This window comes from Oncorhynchus mykiss, chromosome 7 (assembly GCF_057628025.1).
Source record: "Oncorhynchus mykiss isolate SJ-2025 chromosome 7, ASM5762802v1, whole genome shotgun sequence".
NCBI classification, from domain to species: domain Eukaryota; kingdom Metazoa; phylum Chordata; class Actinopteri; order Salmoniformes; family Salmonidae; genus Oncorhynchus; species Oncorhynchus mykiss.
The window spans coordinates 79,402,272-79,419,791 of record NC_143028.1 but is presented as its reverse complement, the minus strand read 5'-3'; the positions used below and the strand labels follow the sequence as shown (position 1 = coordinate 79,419,791).

At 46.9% G+C, this 17,520-nt stretch overlaps 1 protein-coding gene across 5 annotated transcripts in view; it reads left to right on the top strand.

Annotated features, from left to right (window-relative positions):
- Window positions 1-17,520, top strand: part of rnf123 (ring finger protein 123) — a 259,771-nt gene that overhangs the window by 210,225 nt on the left and 32,026 nt on the right. For all 5 annotated transcript variants that reach the window (XM_090242045.1, XM_090242042.1, XM_090242043.1 and 2 more), the window contains 2 exons: window positions 628-809; window positions 13,080-13,174. In XM_090242045.1, the coding sequence (XP_090098171.1) occupies window positions 628-809; window positions 13,080-13,174 (277 nt within the window). The remainder of the gene's footprint in view (window positions 1-627; window positions 810-13,079; window positions 13,175-17,520) is intronic.

Sequence of the window (17,520 nt, the reverse complement as noted above, 5' to 3'; positions counted from 1 at the left end):
TATGGCTGTGTGAGTAGCTAGCTGTATGACTGTGTGTGTAGCTAGCTGTATGGCTGTGTGAGTAGCTAGCTGTATGGCTGTGTGAGTAGCTAGCTGTATGACTGTGTGTGTAGCTAGCTGTATGGCTGACTGAGTAGCTAGCTGTATGGCTGTGTGAGTATGGCTGCTGTGTGTGAGCGAGAGAGAGAGAAATAGTCTGGTACTGAGAACCACAGCAGGGAACTAGACCAGGGAGTGAATGTCGAGACCAGTGATTGAACAGCTGTGTAGACCAGCCGAGGAGGAGCAGCAGAGATAGTGAGCTCTCAGAGAGACTTTATTATAAAGTCAGCGCCGATATGTGGTTGTTACTATTTTCCAGGAAGTCTTCACAGGAACAAGAAGTCACACTGGGGTTACATGAAAGATGTGTCCTGTCTTGGCTGAGATTCATCTTTCAAGTTCTGATGCACTGTGTGAAAGGAAGAGGAGTTCAAAAAACACCTTGAATGTTCTCAATGTTGAAACGATCTTGCCAAGTAATTCTGCACTTTCCATAATGGGGAAACTGTGGAGTCTGACCAATGACACTAGTTCTTCTGGTTTTTAGTGAGCGTCTGCTTTAACGTGTCCTCTGTGTCTCTTCAGGGTGTCGCGTGCGGCCTCGGTGCTGTTGTCTGATCCGTGCTTTCAGCTACACTCCATCCAGCACCTCCTGGGGGAAGGAGAGACCTCTCCGGCTGCAGCAGTGCTCCCCCAAACCCCCGCAGTACACCCAGGAGACCCTGCTGCACCCCCCGCAGAACGGAAACACTTCTCCCTGCACGCCTGTGAGTACATCTCTCTGGCTGGCTGTCTGTTAGTCCGTTGGTCTGTCTGTTCCTTTGGTCAGCTGGCTGTCTGTTAGTCCGTCGGTCTGTCTGTTCCTTTGGTCCGTCCGCCCGTCAGCTGGCTGTCTGTTAGGTATTCGAAAGGAACTACCCTACACTGCTCAGAATTTTTATTTGAGATCTCCAATTTTTGTTAGGTTACAGCCTTTTTTCCCCCCCTCATCCATTTACACACAATACCCTATAATGACAAAGCAGAAAACTGAAATATCACATTTACATAAGTATTCAGACCCTCAGTACTTTGTTGAAGCACCTTTGACTGAATGGGGAGTTTCTCCCATTCTTCTCTGTCAGGTTGTATGTGGTACGTCGCTGCACAGCTATTTTCAGGACTCTCTAGAGATGTTTGATCGGGTTCAAGTCCAGGCTCTGGCTGGGCCTCTTCGAGGACATTCAGAGACTTTTCCTGAAGCCTCTCCTGCGTTTTCTTGGCTGTGTGCTTAGGGTCGGAGTCCTGTTGGAAGGTGAATCTTTGCCCCAGTCTGAGGTCCTGAGTGCTCTGGAGCAGGTTTTTGTTTGAATCTCTTTGTACTTTGCTCCTTTCATCTTTGCCTTGATCCTGTCTCCCATGAGAAGCTAGATTCTCTGGCCTGATGAAACCAAGGTTGAACACTTTGGCCTGAATGCCAAGTGTCACCTCAGTAGGAAACCTGGCACCATCCCTACGGTGAAGCATGGTAGTGGCAGCATCATGCTGTGGGGATGTTTTCCAGCAGCAGGGACTGGGAGATGAGGATCGAGGGAAAGATGAACGGAGCAATGTACAGAGATCCTTGATGAAAACCTGCTCCAGAGCGCTCAGGACGTCAGTACGGTTCACCTTTCAACAGGACTGCGACCCTAAGCACAAAGCCAAGACAACACAGGAGTGGAGGCCTCTCTCCCTCCAGAGGCCCCTCTGCCTCCATAGATAAACCCCTCAGCAGCATCCACATGTTGTTACTAACACTAGAACATAGGGCTCCCGAGTGGCGCAGCGGTCTAAGGCACTGCATCTCGGTGCAAGAGGCGTCACTACAGACCCTGGTTCGAATCTAGGCTGTATCACATCCGGGAAGTGATTGGGTTCGAATCTAGGCTGTATCACATCCGGACGTGATTGGGTTCGAATCTAGGCTGTATCACATCCGGACGTGATTGGGAGTCCCATAGGGTACAATTGGCCCAGCGTCGTGCAGATTTGGCTTGGGGTATGCCGTCATTGTAAATAATAATTTGTTCTTAACTGACTTGCCTAGTTAAATAAAGGTGAAATATATATATATCTTTTTTTGTAACTTTTAAACTAATCACCAAGTTGCTCTCTTCTCATCCTGGTTTTATGATTTAAACTCAGAGAGCAGTACAGTGTACACCTCAGTCAGTAGACTATTCATCTCTTATGAAAATAAGCTCCTCTCAAACTCAGAGAGAGAGGTGAAATGAGAGGGACCCAGTACCCCCCAGGGTCTTTTCAGAGTTTATTAGAGCGAGCGGATTTTAGAGGGAGGAAGTGTGCTCCACTAGGCTAGCAAAGCCATCTGACGTAATTGGATGGCTCATTTGTGTACTAGGTTCTGAGTGAGAGGGAGGAGAAGAAGAGCGACGGAGAGGAGAGAAAGATGGAGAGATAGAGAGAGAGAGAGCAGAGAAGAGAACATGATAAATGAGGTCCCTCACAGAAGTGTCTTGTAATTCTTTGAGGTCCTGGCGGTAACAGCTTGGGCTCCGGTGTTTTGGAGGGTAACGGAGACGGCTCTCATCAGTACTGTGATGAGGTAGTGATTCTCTCGCTCCCCCCCCCCCCCTTCCATCTTCATTATATCCTACCTCCATGGGGCAGGTGTTACATTAGCTGTATTAATCAGACCGTGTGTGAGTGCCCAATGGCACCCTATTCCAAATACATTACCTCAGGCTCTGGCCAAAAGTACTGCACTATATCGGCATTAGGGTGCTATTTGGGACTCAAACACAGTGTGTGGAGGATGTATATGTCCCATGCCACTCTGTTAGCTAGCTGCCGGTCAATGCCTGCCAATCTGAGGATTTTCAATTCAATTAAAGGCCTAGTGCAGTCAAAAACTCGCTTTTGCTGTGTTTTACTGTGTATATATATATATATATATATATATATATATATATATATATATATTTACACACTCTGTCGTTGGAATAATGCTGTGAAATTTTTTAAATTATGATGACAGTTTTAATGTAATATCTGCTTGAAAATACTGTTTTGGTGCGAAGGAGTTTTGGCCTGCCTTAGTTAATAGACCAATAAGAAAAGGTCCAACATTTCTCCATCTCCCCACCCTTTCTAATGTGACTATCCCCGATGCTCCTCCCTCTTTTTCCACTGCCCCACTACAAAGTTTCTCCCTGCAGGCAGTCACTGAGTCCGAGATGCTAAAGGAACTCCTGAATCGTCTAATGGTTAAGACGATTTCCTATTTAAGGTTACTGCCCCTATCATCGCCAAGCCTATCTCTGACCTTTTTAACCTTTCTCTCCTCTTTGCTTAGAAGGCAGCCACGGTTTATCAAAAGTGTTGGAAAAACTTGTCAATAATCAACTGACTGGCTTTCTTGATGTCTATAGTATTCTCTGTGGTATGCAATCTGGTTTTCCGCAACCTTAAAGGTCAGTCAATCAATCAATCAATCAAATGTATTTATAAAGCACTTCTTACATCAGCTGATGTCACAAAGTGCTGTACAGAAACCCAGCCTAAAACCCCAAACAGCAAGCAATGCAGATGTAGAAGCACAGTGGCTAGGACAAACTCCCTAGAAAAGCAGAAACCTGGAGAGGAACCAGGCTATGAGGGGTGGCCAGTCCTCTTCTGGCTGTGCCAGGTGGAGATTATAACAGAACATGGCCAAGATGTTCAAACATTCATAGGAGACCAGCATGGTCAAATAATAATCACAGTGTTTGTAGAGGGTGTAACAGGTCAGCACCTCAGGAGTAAATGTCCGTTGGCTTTAAATAGCCAATCATTCGAGACAACGGGTGCGGTAGAGAGAGAGTCAAAAACAGCAGGTCTGGGATAGGTAGCACGTCGGCGAACAGGTCAGGTTTCCATATCCATAGTCAGAACAGTTGAAACTGGAGCAGCAGCACAACCAGGTGGACTGGGGACAGCAAGGAGTCATCATGTCAGGTAGTCCTGAGGCATGGTCCTAGGGCTCAGGTCATCTGAGAAAAAAGAGAAAGAGATAGAGGGAACATACTTAAATTCACACAGGACACCGGATAAGACAAGATAAATACTCCAGATATAACAGACTGACCCTAGACCCCCAAACAAACAGGACCAACCGGGCAGGATATAACCCCACCCACTTTGCTAAAGCACAGCCCCCACACCACTAGAAGGATATCTTCAACCACCAACTTACTACCCTGAGACAAGGCTGAGTGTAGCCCACGGCACGAACCCGAGGGGGGCTCAAAACCGGACAGGAAAATCGTGTCAGTGACTCAACCCACTCAAGTGACGCACCCCTTCTAGGGACAGGATGGAAGAGCACCTGTAAAGCCAGTGACTCAGCCCCTGTAATAGGGTTAGAGGCAGAGAATCCCAGTGGAGAGAGGGGAACCGGCCTTGGCAGAGACCGCAAGGGTGGTTCGTTGCTTCAGTGCCTTTCCGTTCACCTTCACACCCCTGGGCTAGCATTGGACTATTATGATCAAATATTTTGGTTCTAGTCAGGATTCTAGCAGTCGTATTTAGCATTAACTGAAGTTTATTTAGTGCTTCATCTGGGTATCCGGAAAGTAGAGCATTGCAGTAGTCTAATCTAGAAGTGACAAAAGCATGGATTAACTTTTCTGCATCCTTTTTGGACAAAAAGATTCAGATTTTTGCAGTGTTACGTAGATGGAAAAAAGCTGTCCTTGAAACAGTCTTTATATGTTCGTCAAAAGAGAGATCAGGGTCCAGAGTAACGCCCAAGGTCTTTCAGTTTAATTTGAGACGACTGCACAACTGTCAAGATTAATTGTCAGATCCAACAGAAGATATCTTTGTTTCTTGGGACCTACAATTAGCATCTCTGTTTTGTCTGAGTTTACAAGTGAAAAATGTGCCGCCATCCACTTCCTTATGTCTGAAACACAGGCTTCCAGGGAGGGCAATTTTGGGGCTTCACCATGTTTCATTGAAGCAAAGAGGTGAAAGTTACCATTATGTTTCCGAATGACATCACCAAGAGGTAAAATATACAGTGGGGCAAAAAAAGTATTTAGTCAGCCACCAATTGTGCAAGTTCTCCCACTTAAAAAGATGAGAGAGGCCTGTAATTTTCATCATAGGTACACTTCAACTATGACAGATAAAATGAGAAGGAAAAATTTCAGAAAATCACATTGTAGGATTTTTAATGAATTTATTTGCAAATTGTGGTGGAAAATAAGTATTCAATGCCATACAACACTCCTTCCGTGGCCTCCAACTGCTCTTAAACGCTAGTAAAACCAAAACCTTTTCAACCGCTCGCTGCCTGCACCCGCACGCCCGACTAGCATCACCACCCTGGATGGTTCCGACCTAGAATATGTGGACATCAATAAGTACCTAGGTGTCTGGCTAGACTGTAAACTCTCTTTCCAGACTCATATCAAACATCTCCAATCTAAAATCAAATCTAGAGTCGGCTTTCTATTCCGCAACAAAGCCTCCTTCACTCACCCCGCCAAACTTACGCTAGTAAAACTGACTATCCTACCGATCCTCGACTTCGGCCATGTCATCTACAAAATAGCTTCCAATACTCTACTCAGCAAACTGGATGCAGTTTATCACAGTGCCATCCGTTTTGTTACTAAAGCACCTTATACCACCCACCACTGCGACCTCGGCTGGCCCTCGCTACATATTCGTCGCCAGACCCACTGGCTCCAGGTCATCTACAAGTCCATGCTAGGTAAAGCTCCGCCTTATCTCAGTTCACTGGTCACAATGGCAACACCCACCCGTAGCACGTGCTCCAGCAGGTGTATCTCACTGATCATCCCTAAAGCCAACACCTCATTTGGCCGCCTTTCGTTCCAGTTCTCTGCTGCCTGTGACTGGAACAAATTGCAAGAATTGCTGAAGAGACTTTTATCTCCCTCACCAACTTCAAACATCTGCTATCTGAGCAGCTAACTGATCGCTGCAGCTGTACATAGTCTATCGGTAAATAGCCCACCCAATTTTTCCTACCTCATCCCCATACTGTTTATATTTATTTACTTTTCTGCTCTTTTGCACACCAATATCTCTACCTGTACATGACCATCTGATCATTTATCACTCCAGTGTTAATCTGTAAAATTGTAATTATTCGCCTACCTCCTCATGCCTTTTACACACATTGTATATAGACTCTTTTTTTTCTACTGTGTTATTGACTTGTTAATTGTTTACTCCATGTGTAACTCTGTGTTGTCTGTTCACACTGCTATGCTTTATCTTGGTCCAGGTCGCAGTTGTAAATGAGAACTTGTTCTCAACTAGCCTACCTGGTTAAATAAAGGTGTTCTCAACTGGCCTACCTGGTTAAATAAAGGTGTTCTCAACTAGCCTACCTGGTTAAATAAAGGTGTTCTCAACTAGCCTACCTGGTTAAATAAAGGTGTTCTCAACTGTCCTACCTGGTTAAATAAAGGTGTTCTCAACTAGCCTACCTGGTTAAATAAAGGTGTTCTCAACTGGCCTACCTGGTTAAATAAAGGTGTTCTCAACTAGCCTACCTGGTTAAATAAAGGTGAAATAATAAATAAATAATACATTCTTGTTCTGAAGCCATTTCAGCTTTGCTTTGGCTTGGAGTCATTGTCCTGTTGGAATATAAATCTTTGCCCCCAGTCTAAGGTCATTTGCACGCTGAAGCAAGTTTTCATTAAGGATTTGCCTGTATTTGGCTCCATTCGTTGTTCCCTTTATCCTTAGCAGTCTCCCAGTCCCTGCCGCTTAAAATGATCCCCATAGCATGATGCTGCCACCGTCATGCTTCAGGGTAAGGATGGTGTGAAATGGGGGGATAAGCTGTGCCTGGTTCAGGCCAAATAGTTACATTTTCTCACTCGATAGAGCACAGAATATTTTCGCGCCTTTTTGCAAATTCACTCTGGTTGTGCTGTCGTGCTTTTTTTTCTCAGCTGTCTGGCCACTCTCCCATGAAGCCCAGATCGATGAAGTGCTGTAGACTGTTGTCCTTCTGGGTAGGTTCTCCCATTTCAGCCAAGGAACTGTAGTTCTGTCAGTGGTCATTGGGTTCTTCCCTAACCTCCCTAACCAAGGTCCTTCTTGCCTAGTCGCTCAGTTTGGTTGGACGGCCAGCTCTAGGCAGAGTCTGGGTATTTCCAAATTATGGAGAACACTGTGCTCTTGGAAACTTTCAACACTCTAGAAATTGTTTCATATCCTTCCCCAGACATGCATAATCACAATTATATATTGTAGATCTTTGGGGCAGTTCCTCGGACAATAGCTTCTGCTCTGACATGCACTGTCAGCTATGGGACCTTATATAGACAGGTGTTTTTTTTATCTCTAAGTAATGTCCAAACTCCAGTCAAGTTGTATTGGCATCTTAAGAAACTTGGATTCACCCGAGCTCAAGTTGGAGTGGCATAGCAAAAGGGGTCTGAATATTAATATGGAAGATATTTCTGTATTTCATTTTCAATAAATGTGTGAAAAATTGTCTGAAAACATGTTTTCACTTTGTCATTATGGGTTAGGGGGGTGAGAGTTTTTTCCCCCCATCTATAGAATACATTTTGAATTCAGGATGTAACATAACAAAATATGGATTAAGTCGAAGGGTATACTTTGAAGAATGTGGATCTCTGGTTCAGAGTGATTATTGCCCTACTCCCCAACCCTTCAGAAACCTGACAGTATGTTCCACCTAAATGCACTGTGGCAAGGACATGGCCAAGGTCACAAGCAGAGAGGGGAGGAAGAGGGTTAGTGGCGGGAGGCATCGCCTCTGTCCCATCAGCTGCTGCTGCTAACATGGGTTATTTTCATCAGCACCCCCCCACCTCCCCCTCTCTCCTTCATCCCCTTTCTCCCTCTGTCATTTGTTTATGAAAACAGTCCTTGTGGCTCTGCTTTCTCACTGGGGTTGGCTCTGGGCTATGCTCTCGGGTTGGGCTTGTCTCTGGGCTTGGTTCTAGGGGTTAAGGTTGGCTCTGGGCTTGGTTATAGGGGTTAAGGTTGGCTCTGGGCTTAGCTCTCGGTTGGGCTTGTCTCTGGGCTCTAGGGTTGGCTCTGGGCTTAGCTCTCGGTTGGGCTTGTCTCTGGGCTCTAGGGTTGGCTCTGGGCTTGGTTATAGGGGTTAAGGTTGGCTCTGGGCTTAGCTCTCGGTTGCGCTTGTCTCTGCGCTCTAGGGTTGGCTCTGGGCTTGGTTCTAGGGGTTAAAGTTGGCTCTGGGCTTAGCTCTCGGTTGGGCTTGTCTCTGGGCTCGGCTCTGGGCTTGGTTCTAGGGGTTAAGGTTGGCTCTGGGCTTGGTTCTAGGGGTTAAGGTTGGCTCTGGGCTTGGTTCTAGGGGTTAAGGTTGGCTCGGGGCTTGGTTCTAGGGGCTAAGGGTGGCTCGGGCTTGGTTCTAGGGGGTAAGGTTGGCTCGGGGCTTGGTTCTAGGGGTTAAGGTTGGCTCTGGGCTTGGTTCTAGGGGTTAAGGGTGGCTCAGGCTTGGTCCTAGGGGGTAAGGTTGGCTCGGGGCTTGGTTCTAGGGGTTAAGGTTGGCTCTGGGCTTGGTTCTAGGGGTTAAGGTTGGCTCTGGGCTTGGTTCTAGGGGTTAAGGTTGGCTCTGGGCTTGGTCCTAGGGGGTAAGGTTGGCTCTGGGCTTGGTTCTAGGGTTTAAGGTTGGCTCTGGGTGATGATGGTGGAACCACAAATTAATAATACACAGAGGAATTCTTCAAATCCTCAAGGTTGAATAAATATTGATTTTATGAATGATGATGATAATAGTAGAATTTCCCGAACAAAGACCATGTTTATTGTTCAGTCATGTGCTGAACTGAAGGACAGGTTCCTGCCTCTGTGAAGACAGTCGACCAGCCAGGCGGACAGTAATACATTATAGATGAGCGTCTCAGATGGTACGCAGCATTAAACACACAGCAGCCACTTGAAGAAAGAAGAGGAGAGGAGGCTGATGGCCGTTTATCCACTTCAAACATGTTTGAAAATCTCTCTATCTCTCTCAATGGCCATGCTGCCAGTCAGTCCTCCTCCTGCCCCCCCCCCCTGTCCTCCCTCCTCCTGCCCCTCCTGTCCTTCCTCCTGTTCCTCCTCCTCCTGTCCCTCCTCCTGTTCCTCCTCCTCCTGCCCCTCCTGTCCTTCCTCCTGTTCCTCCTCCTCCTGTCCCTCCTCCTGTCCCTCCTGTTCCTCCTCCTCCTGTCCCTCCTCCTGTTCCTCCTCCTCCTGTTCCTCCTCCTCCTGTCCCTCCTCCTCCTGTCCCTCCTACTCCTGTTCCTCCTCCTTCTGTCCCTCTTCCTGTCCCACCTCCTCCTGTCCCACCTCCTTCTGTTCCTCCTCCTGTTCCTCCTCCTGTTCCTCCTTCTGTTCCTCCTCTTGTCCCTCCTCCTGTTCCTCCTCCTCCTCCCCTTGTCCCTCCTCCTGTTCCTCCTCCTCCTGTCCCTCCTCCTCCTGTTCCCTCTCCTGTCCCTCCTGTTCCTCCTCCTGTCCCTCCTGTTCCTCCTCCTGTTCCTCCTCCTGTCCCTCCTGTCCCTCCTCCTGTTCCTGTTCCTGTCCCTCCTCCTGTTCCTGTCCCTCCTCCTGTTCCTGTCCCTCCTCCTGTCCCCCCTCCTGTTCCTGTCCCTCCTCCTGTCCCCCCTCCTGTCCATCCTGTCCCTCCTCCTCCTCCTGTCCCTCCTCCTCCTCCCCCTCCTCCTGTTCCTCCTCCTGTATCTCCTGCTCCTCCTCCTCCTGTCCCCCCTCCTGTTCCTCTTCCTGTTCCTCCCCCTCCTGTTCCTCCCCCTCCTGCTCCTCCTCCTCCTGTTCCTCCTCCTGCCCCTCCCCCGTCCTCATGTTCCTCCTCCTCCTCCTGTCCCTCCTCTTCCTCCTCTTCCTCCTCCTCCTCCTGTCCCTCCTCCTGTCCCTCCTCCTCCTCCTGTTCCTCCTCCTCCTCCTGTTCCTACTCCTGTCCATCCCCCTCCTCCTGTTCCTCCCTGTCCCTCCTCCTGTTCCTCCTCCTGTTCCTCCTGTCCCTCCTCCTCCTCCTGTTCCTCCTCCTCCTCCTGTTCCTCCTCCTGTTCCTCCTTCTGTTCCTCCTCTTGTCCCTCCTCCTGTTCCTCCTCCTCTCCCCTTGTCCCTCCTCCTGTTCCTCCTCCTCCTGTTCCTCCTCCTCCTGTTCCTCCTCCTCCTGTCCCTCCTCCTCCTGTTCCCTCTCCTGTCCCTCCTGTTCCTCCTCCTGTCCCCCCTGTTCCTCCTCCTGTCCCTCCTGTTCCTCCTCCTGTTCCTCCTCCTGTCCCTCCTGTCCCTCCTCCTGTTCCTCCTCCTGTTCCTCCTCCTGTCCCTCCTCCTGTTCCTGTCCCTCCTCCTGCTCCGGTCCCTCCTCCTGTCCCCCCTCCTGTTCCTGTCCCTCCTCCTGTCCCTCCTCCTGCTCCTGTTCCTCCTCCTCCTCCTGTTCCTACTCCTGTCCATCCCCCTCCTCCTGTTCCTCCCTGTCCCTCCTCCTGTTCCTCCTCCTGTTCCTCCTGTCCCTCCTCCTCCTCCTCCTGTTCCTCCTCCTGTTCCTATTCCTCCCCCTCCTGTTCCTATTCCTCCTCCTCCTGTTCCTATTCCTCCTCCTCCTGTCCCCCCTCCTCCTCCTGACCCCCTCTTCTCCCCCCTCCTGTCCCCCCTCCTCTCCCCCCTCCTCTCCCCCCTCCTGTCCCTACTCCTCCTGTCCCTCCTCCTGTCCCTCCTCCTGTCCCTCCTCCTGTCCCTCCTCCTGTCCCTCCTCCTCCTGTCCCTTATCCTCCTGTCCCTCCTCCTCCTGTCCCTCCTCCTGTTCCTCCTCCTGTCCCCCCTCCTCCTGTTCCGCCTCCTGTTCCTCCTGTCCCTCCTCCTCCTGTCCCTCCTCCTCCTTCCTCCTCCTCCTCCTGTCCCTCCTCCGCCTGTCCCTCCTCCTCCTGTCCCTCCTCCTCCTGTCTCTCCTCCTATTCCTATTCCTCCTCCTCCTGTCCCACCTCCTGTCCCTCCTGTCCCTCCTCCTCCTGTCCCTCCTCCTCCTGTTCCTCCTCTTCCTGTTCCTCCTCTTCCTGTTCCTCCTCCTGCCCCCCCCTCCTGTTCCTCCTCCTGCCCCCCCCTCCTGTTCCTCCTCCTGCCCCCCCTCCCCCTCCTGGTACTCCTCCTGCCCCCCCCCCCCCTCCTGTTACTCCTCCTGCCCCCCGCCTCCTGTTCCTCCTCCTGCCCTCCGCCTCCTGTTCCTCCTCCTGCCCTCCCCCTCCTTTTCCTCCTCCCCGCCCCTTGCTGTTCCTCCTCCTGCCCCCCGCCTCCTGTTCCCCCTCCTGTCCCCCCCCTCCTGTTCCTCCTTCTCAAATAAAATAAAATGTTATTTGTCACATACACATGGTTAGAAGATGTTAATGCGAGTGTAGCGAAATGCTTGTGTTCCGACAGTACAGTAATATCTAACAAGTAATCTAACAAATTCACAAGGACGACCTTAAACACATAAATCTAAAGGGATGGAATAAGAATATGTACATATAAATATATGGATGAGCGATGGCCGTGCGGCATAGGCAAGATGCAGTAGATGGTATAGAGTACAGTGTATACATATGAGATGAGTAATGTAGGGTATGTAGACATTATATAAAGTGGCGTCATTTAAAGTGACTAGTGATGCCTTTTATTAAATCCATTTAGTACATTTATTAAAGTGCAGCCTAACAGTCTGATGGCCTTGAGAGTAGCTGTTTTTCAGTCCTCCTGCTCCTGTCCCTCCTCTTTTTCCTGTCCCTCCTCCTCTGTACCTCCATCTAACTGTAAGCTGTGTTGTTTCCCAACTGTACCTCCATCTAACTGTAAGCTGTGTTGTTTCCCAACTGTACCTCCATCTAACTGTAAGCTGTGTTGTTTCCCAACTGTACCTACAACTAACTGTAAGCTGTATTGTTTCCTAACTGGAAGCTGTATTGTTTCCTAACTGGAAGCTGTATTGTTTCCTAACTGGAAGCTGTATTGTTTCCTAACTGGAATCTGTATTGTTTCCTAACTGGACGCTGTATTGTTTCCTAACTGGAAGCTGTATTGTTTCCTAACTGGAAGCTGTATTGTTTCCTAACTGGAAGCTGTATTGTTTCCTAACTGGAAGCTGTATTGTTTCCTAACTGGAAGCTGTATTGTTTCCTAACTGGAAGCTGTATTGTTTCCTAACTGTAAGCTGTATTGTTTCCTAACTGGAATCTGTATTGTTTCCTAACTGGACGCTGTATTGTTTCCTAACTGGAAGCTGTATTGTTTCCTAACTGGAAGCTGTATTGTTTCCTAACTGGAAGCTGTATTGTTTCCTAACTGGAAGCTGTATTGTTTCCTAACTGGAAGCTGTATTGTTTCCTAACTGGAAGCTGTATTGTTTCCTAACTGGAAGCTGTATTGTTTCCTAACTGGAAGCTCTATTGTTCCCTAACTGGAATCTGTATTGTTTCCTAACTGGAATCTGTATTGTTTCCTAACTGGACGCTGTATTGTTTCCTAACTGGAAGCTGTATTGTTTCCTAACTGGAAGCTGTATTGTTTCCTAACTGGAAGCTGTATTGTTCCCTAATTGGAATCTGTATTGTTTCCTAACTGGAATCTGTATTGTTTCCTAACTGGAAGCTGTATTGTTTCCTAACTGGAAGCTGTATTGTTTCCTAACTGGAAGCTGTATTGTTTCCTAACTGGAAGCTGTATTGTTTCCTAACTGGAAGCTGTATTGTTTCCTAACTGGAAGCTGTATTGTTTCCTAACTGGAAGCTGTATTGTTTCTTAACTGGAAGCTGTATTGTTTCCTAACTGGAAGCTGTATTGTTTCCTAACTGGAAGCTGTGTCGTTTCCTAACTGTAAGCTGTATTGTTTCCTAACTGGAAGCTGTGCCGTTTCCTAACTGGAAGCTGTGCCGTTTCCTAACTGGAAGCTGTGCCGTTTCCTAACTGGAAGCTGTGCCGTTTCCTAACTGGAAGCTGTGCCGTTTCCTAACTGGAAGCTGTGTCGTTTCCTAACTGGAAGCTGTGTCGTTCCCATGCAGATACAGACTACATCCACGAGGAGGAAGAGCAGAAGGTGGAACAGATGTTAGCCTTCCTGACTATAGAGTCAAAGCAGGCCGCCGCCAGTACAGCAGTGAGTATATTATACTACACTATACTACACTATACTACAATATACTACACTATACTTCACCATACTACAATATACTTCACTATATTATACTACAATATACTATACAATGCAATACACTATACTACACTATACTACACGCTAGAACCTTCCTGACTATAGAGTCAAAGCAGGCCACCGCCAGTACAGCACTGAGTATATAATACTACACTATACCACACTATACTACAATATACTATACTGCACCATACTACAATATACTACACCATACTGCACTATACTACAATATACTACACTATACTACACTGTGCTACGCTATACTACACTATACTACACTCTAGTACCTTTGTGACTATAGAGTCAAAGCAGGTCACAGCCAGTACAGCACTGAGTATATTATACTATACGACACTGTACTACAATATACAACACTATACTACAATATACTACACTATACTACAATATACTACACCATACTACAATATACTATACTACACTATACCCCACTACACTTTACTATACTCTCTCTCACTACACACCTCTCTGTCTCACTACACACCTCTCTGTCTCTCTCTCTCTGTCTCTCTCTCTCTCTGTCTCTCTCTCTCTGTCTGTCTCTCTCTCTCTGTCTCGCTCTCTCTCTCTGTCTTGCTCTCTCTCTGTCTCTCTCTCTCTCTGTCTCGCTCTCTCTCTGTCTCGCTCTCTTTCTCTCTGTCTCTGACTGTCATTTCAATTCAATTCAAGGGCTTTATTGGCATGGGAAACATGTGTTAACATTGCCAAAGCAAGTGAGGTAGACAACATACAAAGTGAATATATAAAGTGAAAAACAACAAAAATGAACAGTAAACATTACACATACAGAGGTTTCAAAACAGTAAAGACATTACAAATGTAATATTATATATAAATATATACAGTGTTTTAACAATGTACAAATGGTTAAAGGACACAAGATAAAATAAATAAGCATAAATATGGGTTGTATTTACAATGGTGTGTGTTCTTCACTGGTTGCCCTTTTCTCGTGGCAACAGGTTACAAATATTGCTGCTGTGATGGCACACTGTGGAATTTCACCCAGTAGATATGGGAGTTTTTCAAATTTGGATTTGTTTTCGAATTCTTTGTAGATCTGTGTAATCTGAGGGAAATATGTCTCTCTAATATGGTCATACATTGGGCAGGAGGTTAGGAAGTGCAGCTCAGTTTCCACCTCATTTTGTGGGCAGTGTGCACATAGCCTGTCTTCTCATGAGAGCCATGTCTGCCTACGGCGGCCTTTCTCAATAGCAAGGCTATGCTCACTGAGTCTGTACATAGTCAAAGCTTTCCTTAATTTTGGGTCAGTCACAGTGGTCAGGTATTCTGCCGCTGTGTACTCTCTGTTTAGGGCCAAATAGCATTCTAGTTTGCTCTGTTTTTTTGTTAATTCTTTCCAATGTGTCAAGTAATTATCTTTTTGTTTTCTCATGATTTGGTTGGGTCTAATTGTGCTGTTGTCCTGGGGCTCTGCGGGGTCTGTTTGTGTTTGTGAACAGAGCCCCAGGACCAGCTTGCTTAGGGGACTCTTCTCCAGTCTCTGTCTCGCTCTCTCTCTGTCTCGCTCTCTTTCTCTCTGTCTCTGACTGTCTCTGTCTCGCTCTCTTTCTCTCTGTCTCTCTTTCTCTCTGTATCTCTCTCTGTCTCTCTCTCTCTCTGTCTCTCTCTGTCTGTCTGTCTCTCTCTCTCTGTCTCGCTCTCTCTCTCTCTGTCTCTCTCTCTGTCTCTCTCTCTCTCTCTGTCTCTCTCTCTCTGTCTCGCTCTCTCTCTCTCTCTGTCTCGCTCTCTCTCTCTCTCTGTCTCGCTCTCTCTCTCTCTCTGTCTCGCTCTCTCTCTCTCGCTCTCTCTCTGTCTCGCTCTCTCTCTCTCTCTGTCTCGCTCTCTCTCTCTCTCTGTCTCGCTCTCTCTCTCTCGCTGTCTCGCTCTCTCTCTCTGTCTCGCTCTGTCTCTCTCTGTCTCGCTCTCTTTCTCTCTGTCTCTGTATCTCTCTCTACTGTGGTCTCGCTGTAATGGAATTGGTGTGGATTCCTCTTCTCTTGCCCTTTTGGTCTGTCCTCATCCTCCTCTCCGGAGTTACCATTGAGGACAACTCAGCCAGAGTGCTGCAGCATTAGTCAGGAGGAAACAGTAAACATTCCCCTTCTCTTTTTCAACCCCTCCTCTTCAGTGGGGAAATATGACACTCTATGCTTTTCCCTAATGCAGACCAGATTCTGAGACTGACAGATGGAGGGAGGTCTTCAGTTCTCAGTTTGAAGTTGAAGGTTATATGCGGTAAATGTTCCTTATACATTTAATGATAATTTATACAGTTGATTAATTTCCATCCATTGTTAATTTTCCATTATTTTAATGTATTTTTTTTATTTAACGAGGCAAATCAGTTAAGAACAAATTCTTATTTTTTTTTTTTACCTTGTCAGCTCGGGGATTCGATCCAGCAACCTTTCGGGTTACTGGTCCAACGCGCTAAACACTAGGCTACCCTGCCGCCCCAAGATGATAAAGTGGTGCCAAGCTCTGATAAAGGATACCATGGAAGTGCAGTTCTATTGTCCCTTTGGGTGAATGGAATGGTCTTCATTGAAAACAATCTAAATGAAGTGGCTGCATCTTTGAAAAGCTTCTAGTGTGATTTCCCCCCCCCCCCCCCCCCCCCCACCACCACCTTAAAACCTTTTTCTGCAGGTAGACGGAGACCGCTTTGTCTGTCTGTGACCACTGACTCGAAAGTCGAATGTTCTTCATAGCTATGTTTGAAGTCCAAAGTCATGTGCACTTAACGTACAGTTCACTCGGTTCATTTATGATGTGAAGTGGCACTGAGGTCTGATGAAGGACTCTGTAGAAGCTCTAGAACTTGTATTGTTTTGTCTGAAAGGACGGAGATCTTTAATCTCTGTGTTCATTGAAAGCAACAGTGGCCTGCACACTGTCTACTACTGTGTGTAGGGTCTGAAAGCCAACGGGCCAAAGGCAGAGGGGAAAAGATTGGACGTCGTTAAGGACAAACCGAACTGAAATTAAATTGATGTTGTCAGTCCCACTTTAGTCCTGATGAGGAGAGAAATTGAAACTGTGATTAGCTTTGTGTTTGTCGCATCACATTTGACACGGCCAATCAGATAAAGCGATTCATTAATTTCAGTTGATACATCGTGGCATTGAATATGAGATTAGTGTTTTCACATTTGACTCGTCTAATCAAATTGAACTCGAGTGACGCATTCGTTTTAATTAATCAATCGTAGGACTGTTTACTCTTGAATTTGCAGAGAGTCAATCACCACAACACTATTAAAGAATAGGTTTAGATTACACCCGGAGTCGGACCTCGGGACCCAGAACCTCAACACTCTGGCACAAGGGACTATGACCTAAGCGATTTAACCTTTACTTTCTCTCGGAAGGTTATTTGTCAGCCTTGTGATGTCCCTAAAGCGAGTTATTAATGCCTGGAGTTAGTCATTATCCTTGGAGTCGTCTTACTGGTTCAGACTGATGCTCACTGAAACATGTCACATATATATCATATATGCTGTTTCATACTTTACAACTTTGTTAAAAAATAACGTTTATTTGTAGTTATTTTACCAGGTAAGTTGACTGAGAACACGTTCTCATTTGCAGCAACGACCTGGGGAATAGTTACAGGGGAGAGGAGGGGGATGAATGAGTAAACTTGTAAACTGGGGATTATTAGGTGACCATGATGGTTTGAGGGTCAGATTGGGAATTTAGACAGGACACCGGGGTTAACAGTTACAATAAGTGCCATGAGATCTTTAATGACCTCAGAGAGTCAGGACACCCGTTTTAACGTCCCATCCGAAAGACCGCACCCTACACAGGGCAGTGTCCCCAATCACTGCCCTGGGGCATTGGGATATTTTTTTTAGATCAGAGGAAAGAGTGCCTCCTACTGGCCCTCCAACACCACTTCCAGCAGCATCTGGTCTCCCGTCCAGGAACTGACCAGGACCAACCCTGCTTAGCTTCAGAAGCAAGACAGCAGTGGTATGCAACCATTCCAGGTAGCTTTTTGTCGAAGCAAGCTGTAATCTCCGCGTGCCGATTGGGCCAATAGTAAAGGTCATGTTTTCTTACCACCAGTGTAGATATAAGATACATATTTATGGAAAGTCATTCTACTAATGATTTATATTATGTTGCATATTCTCATTAACCAATGTGATGATTTCATTAGCCTATCCAAAGTGTGGATTTAGGCTGGATAGACAGTACCAGTCACAGCTACTCATTCAAAAGGGTTTTTCTATATTTTTACTATTTTCTACATTGTAGAA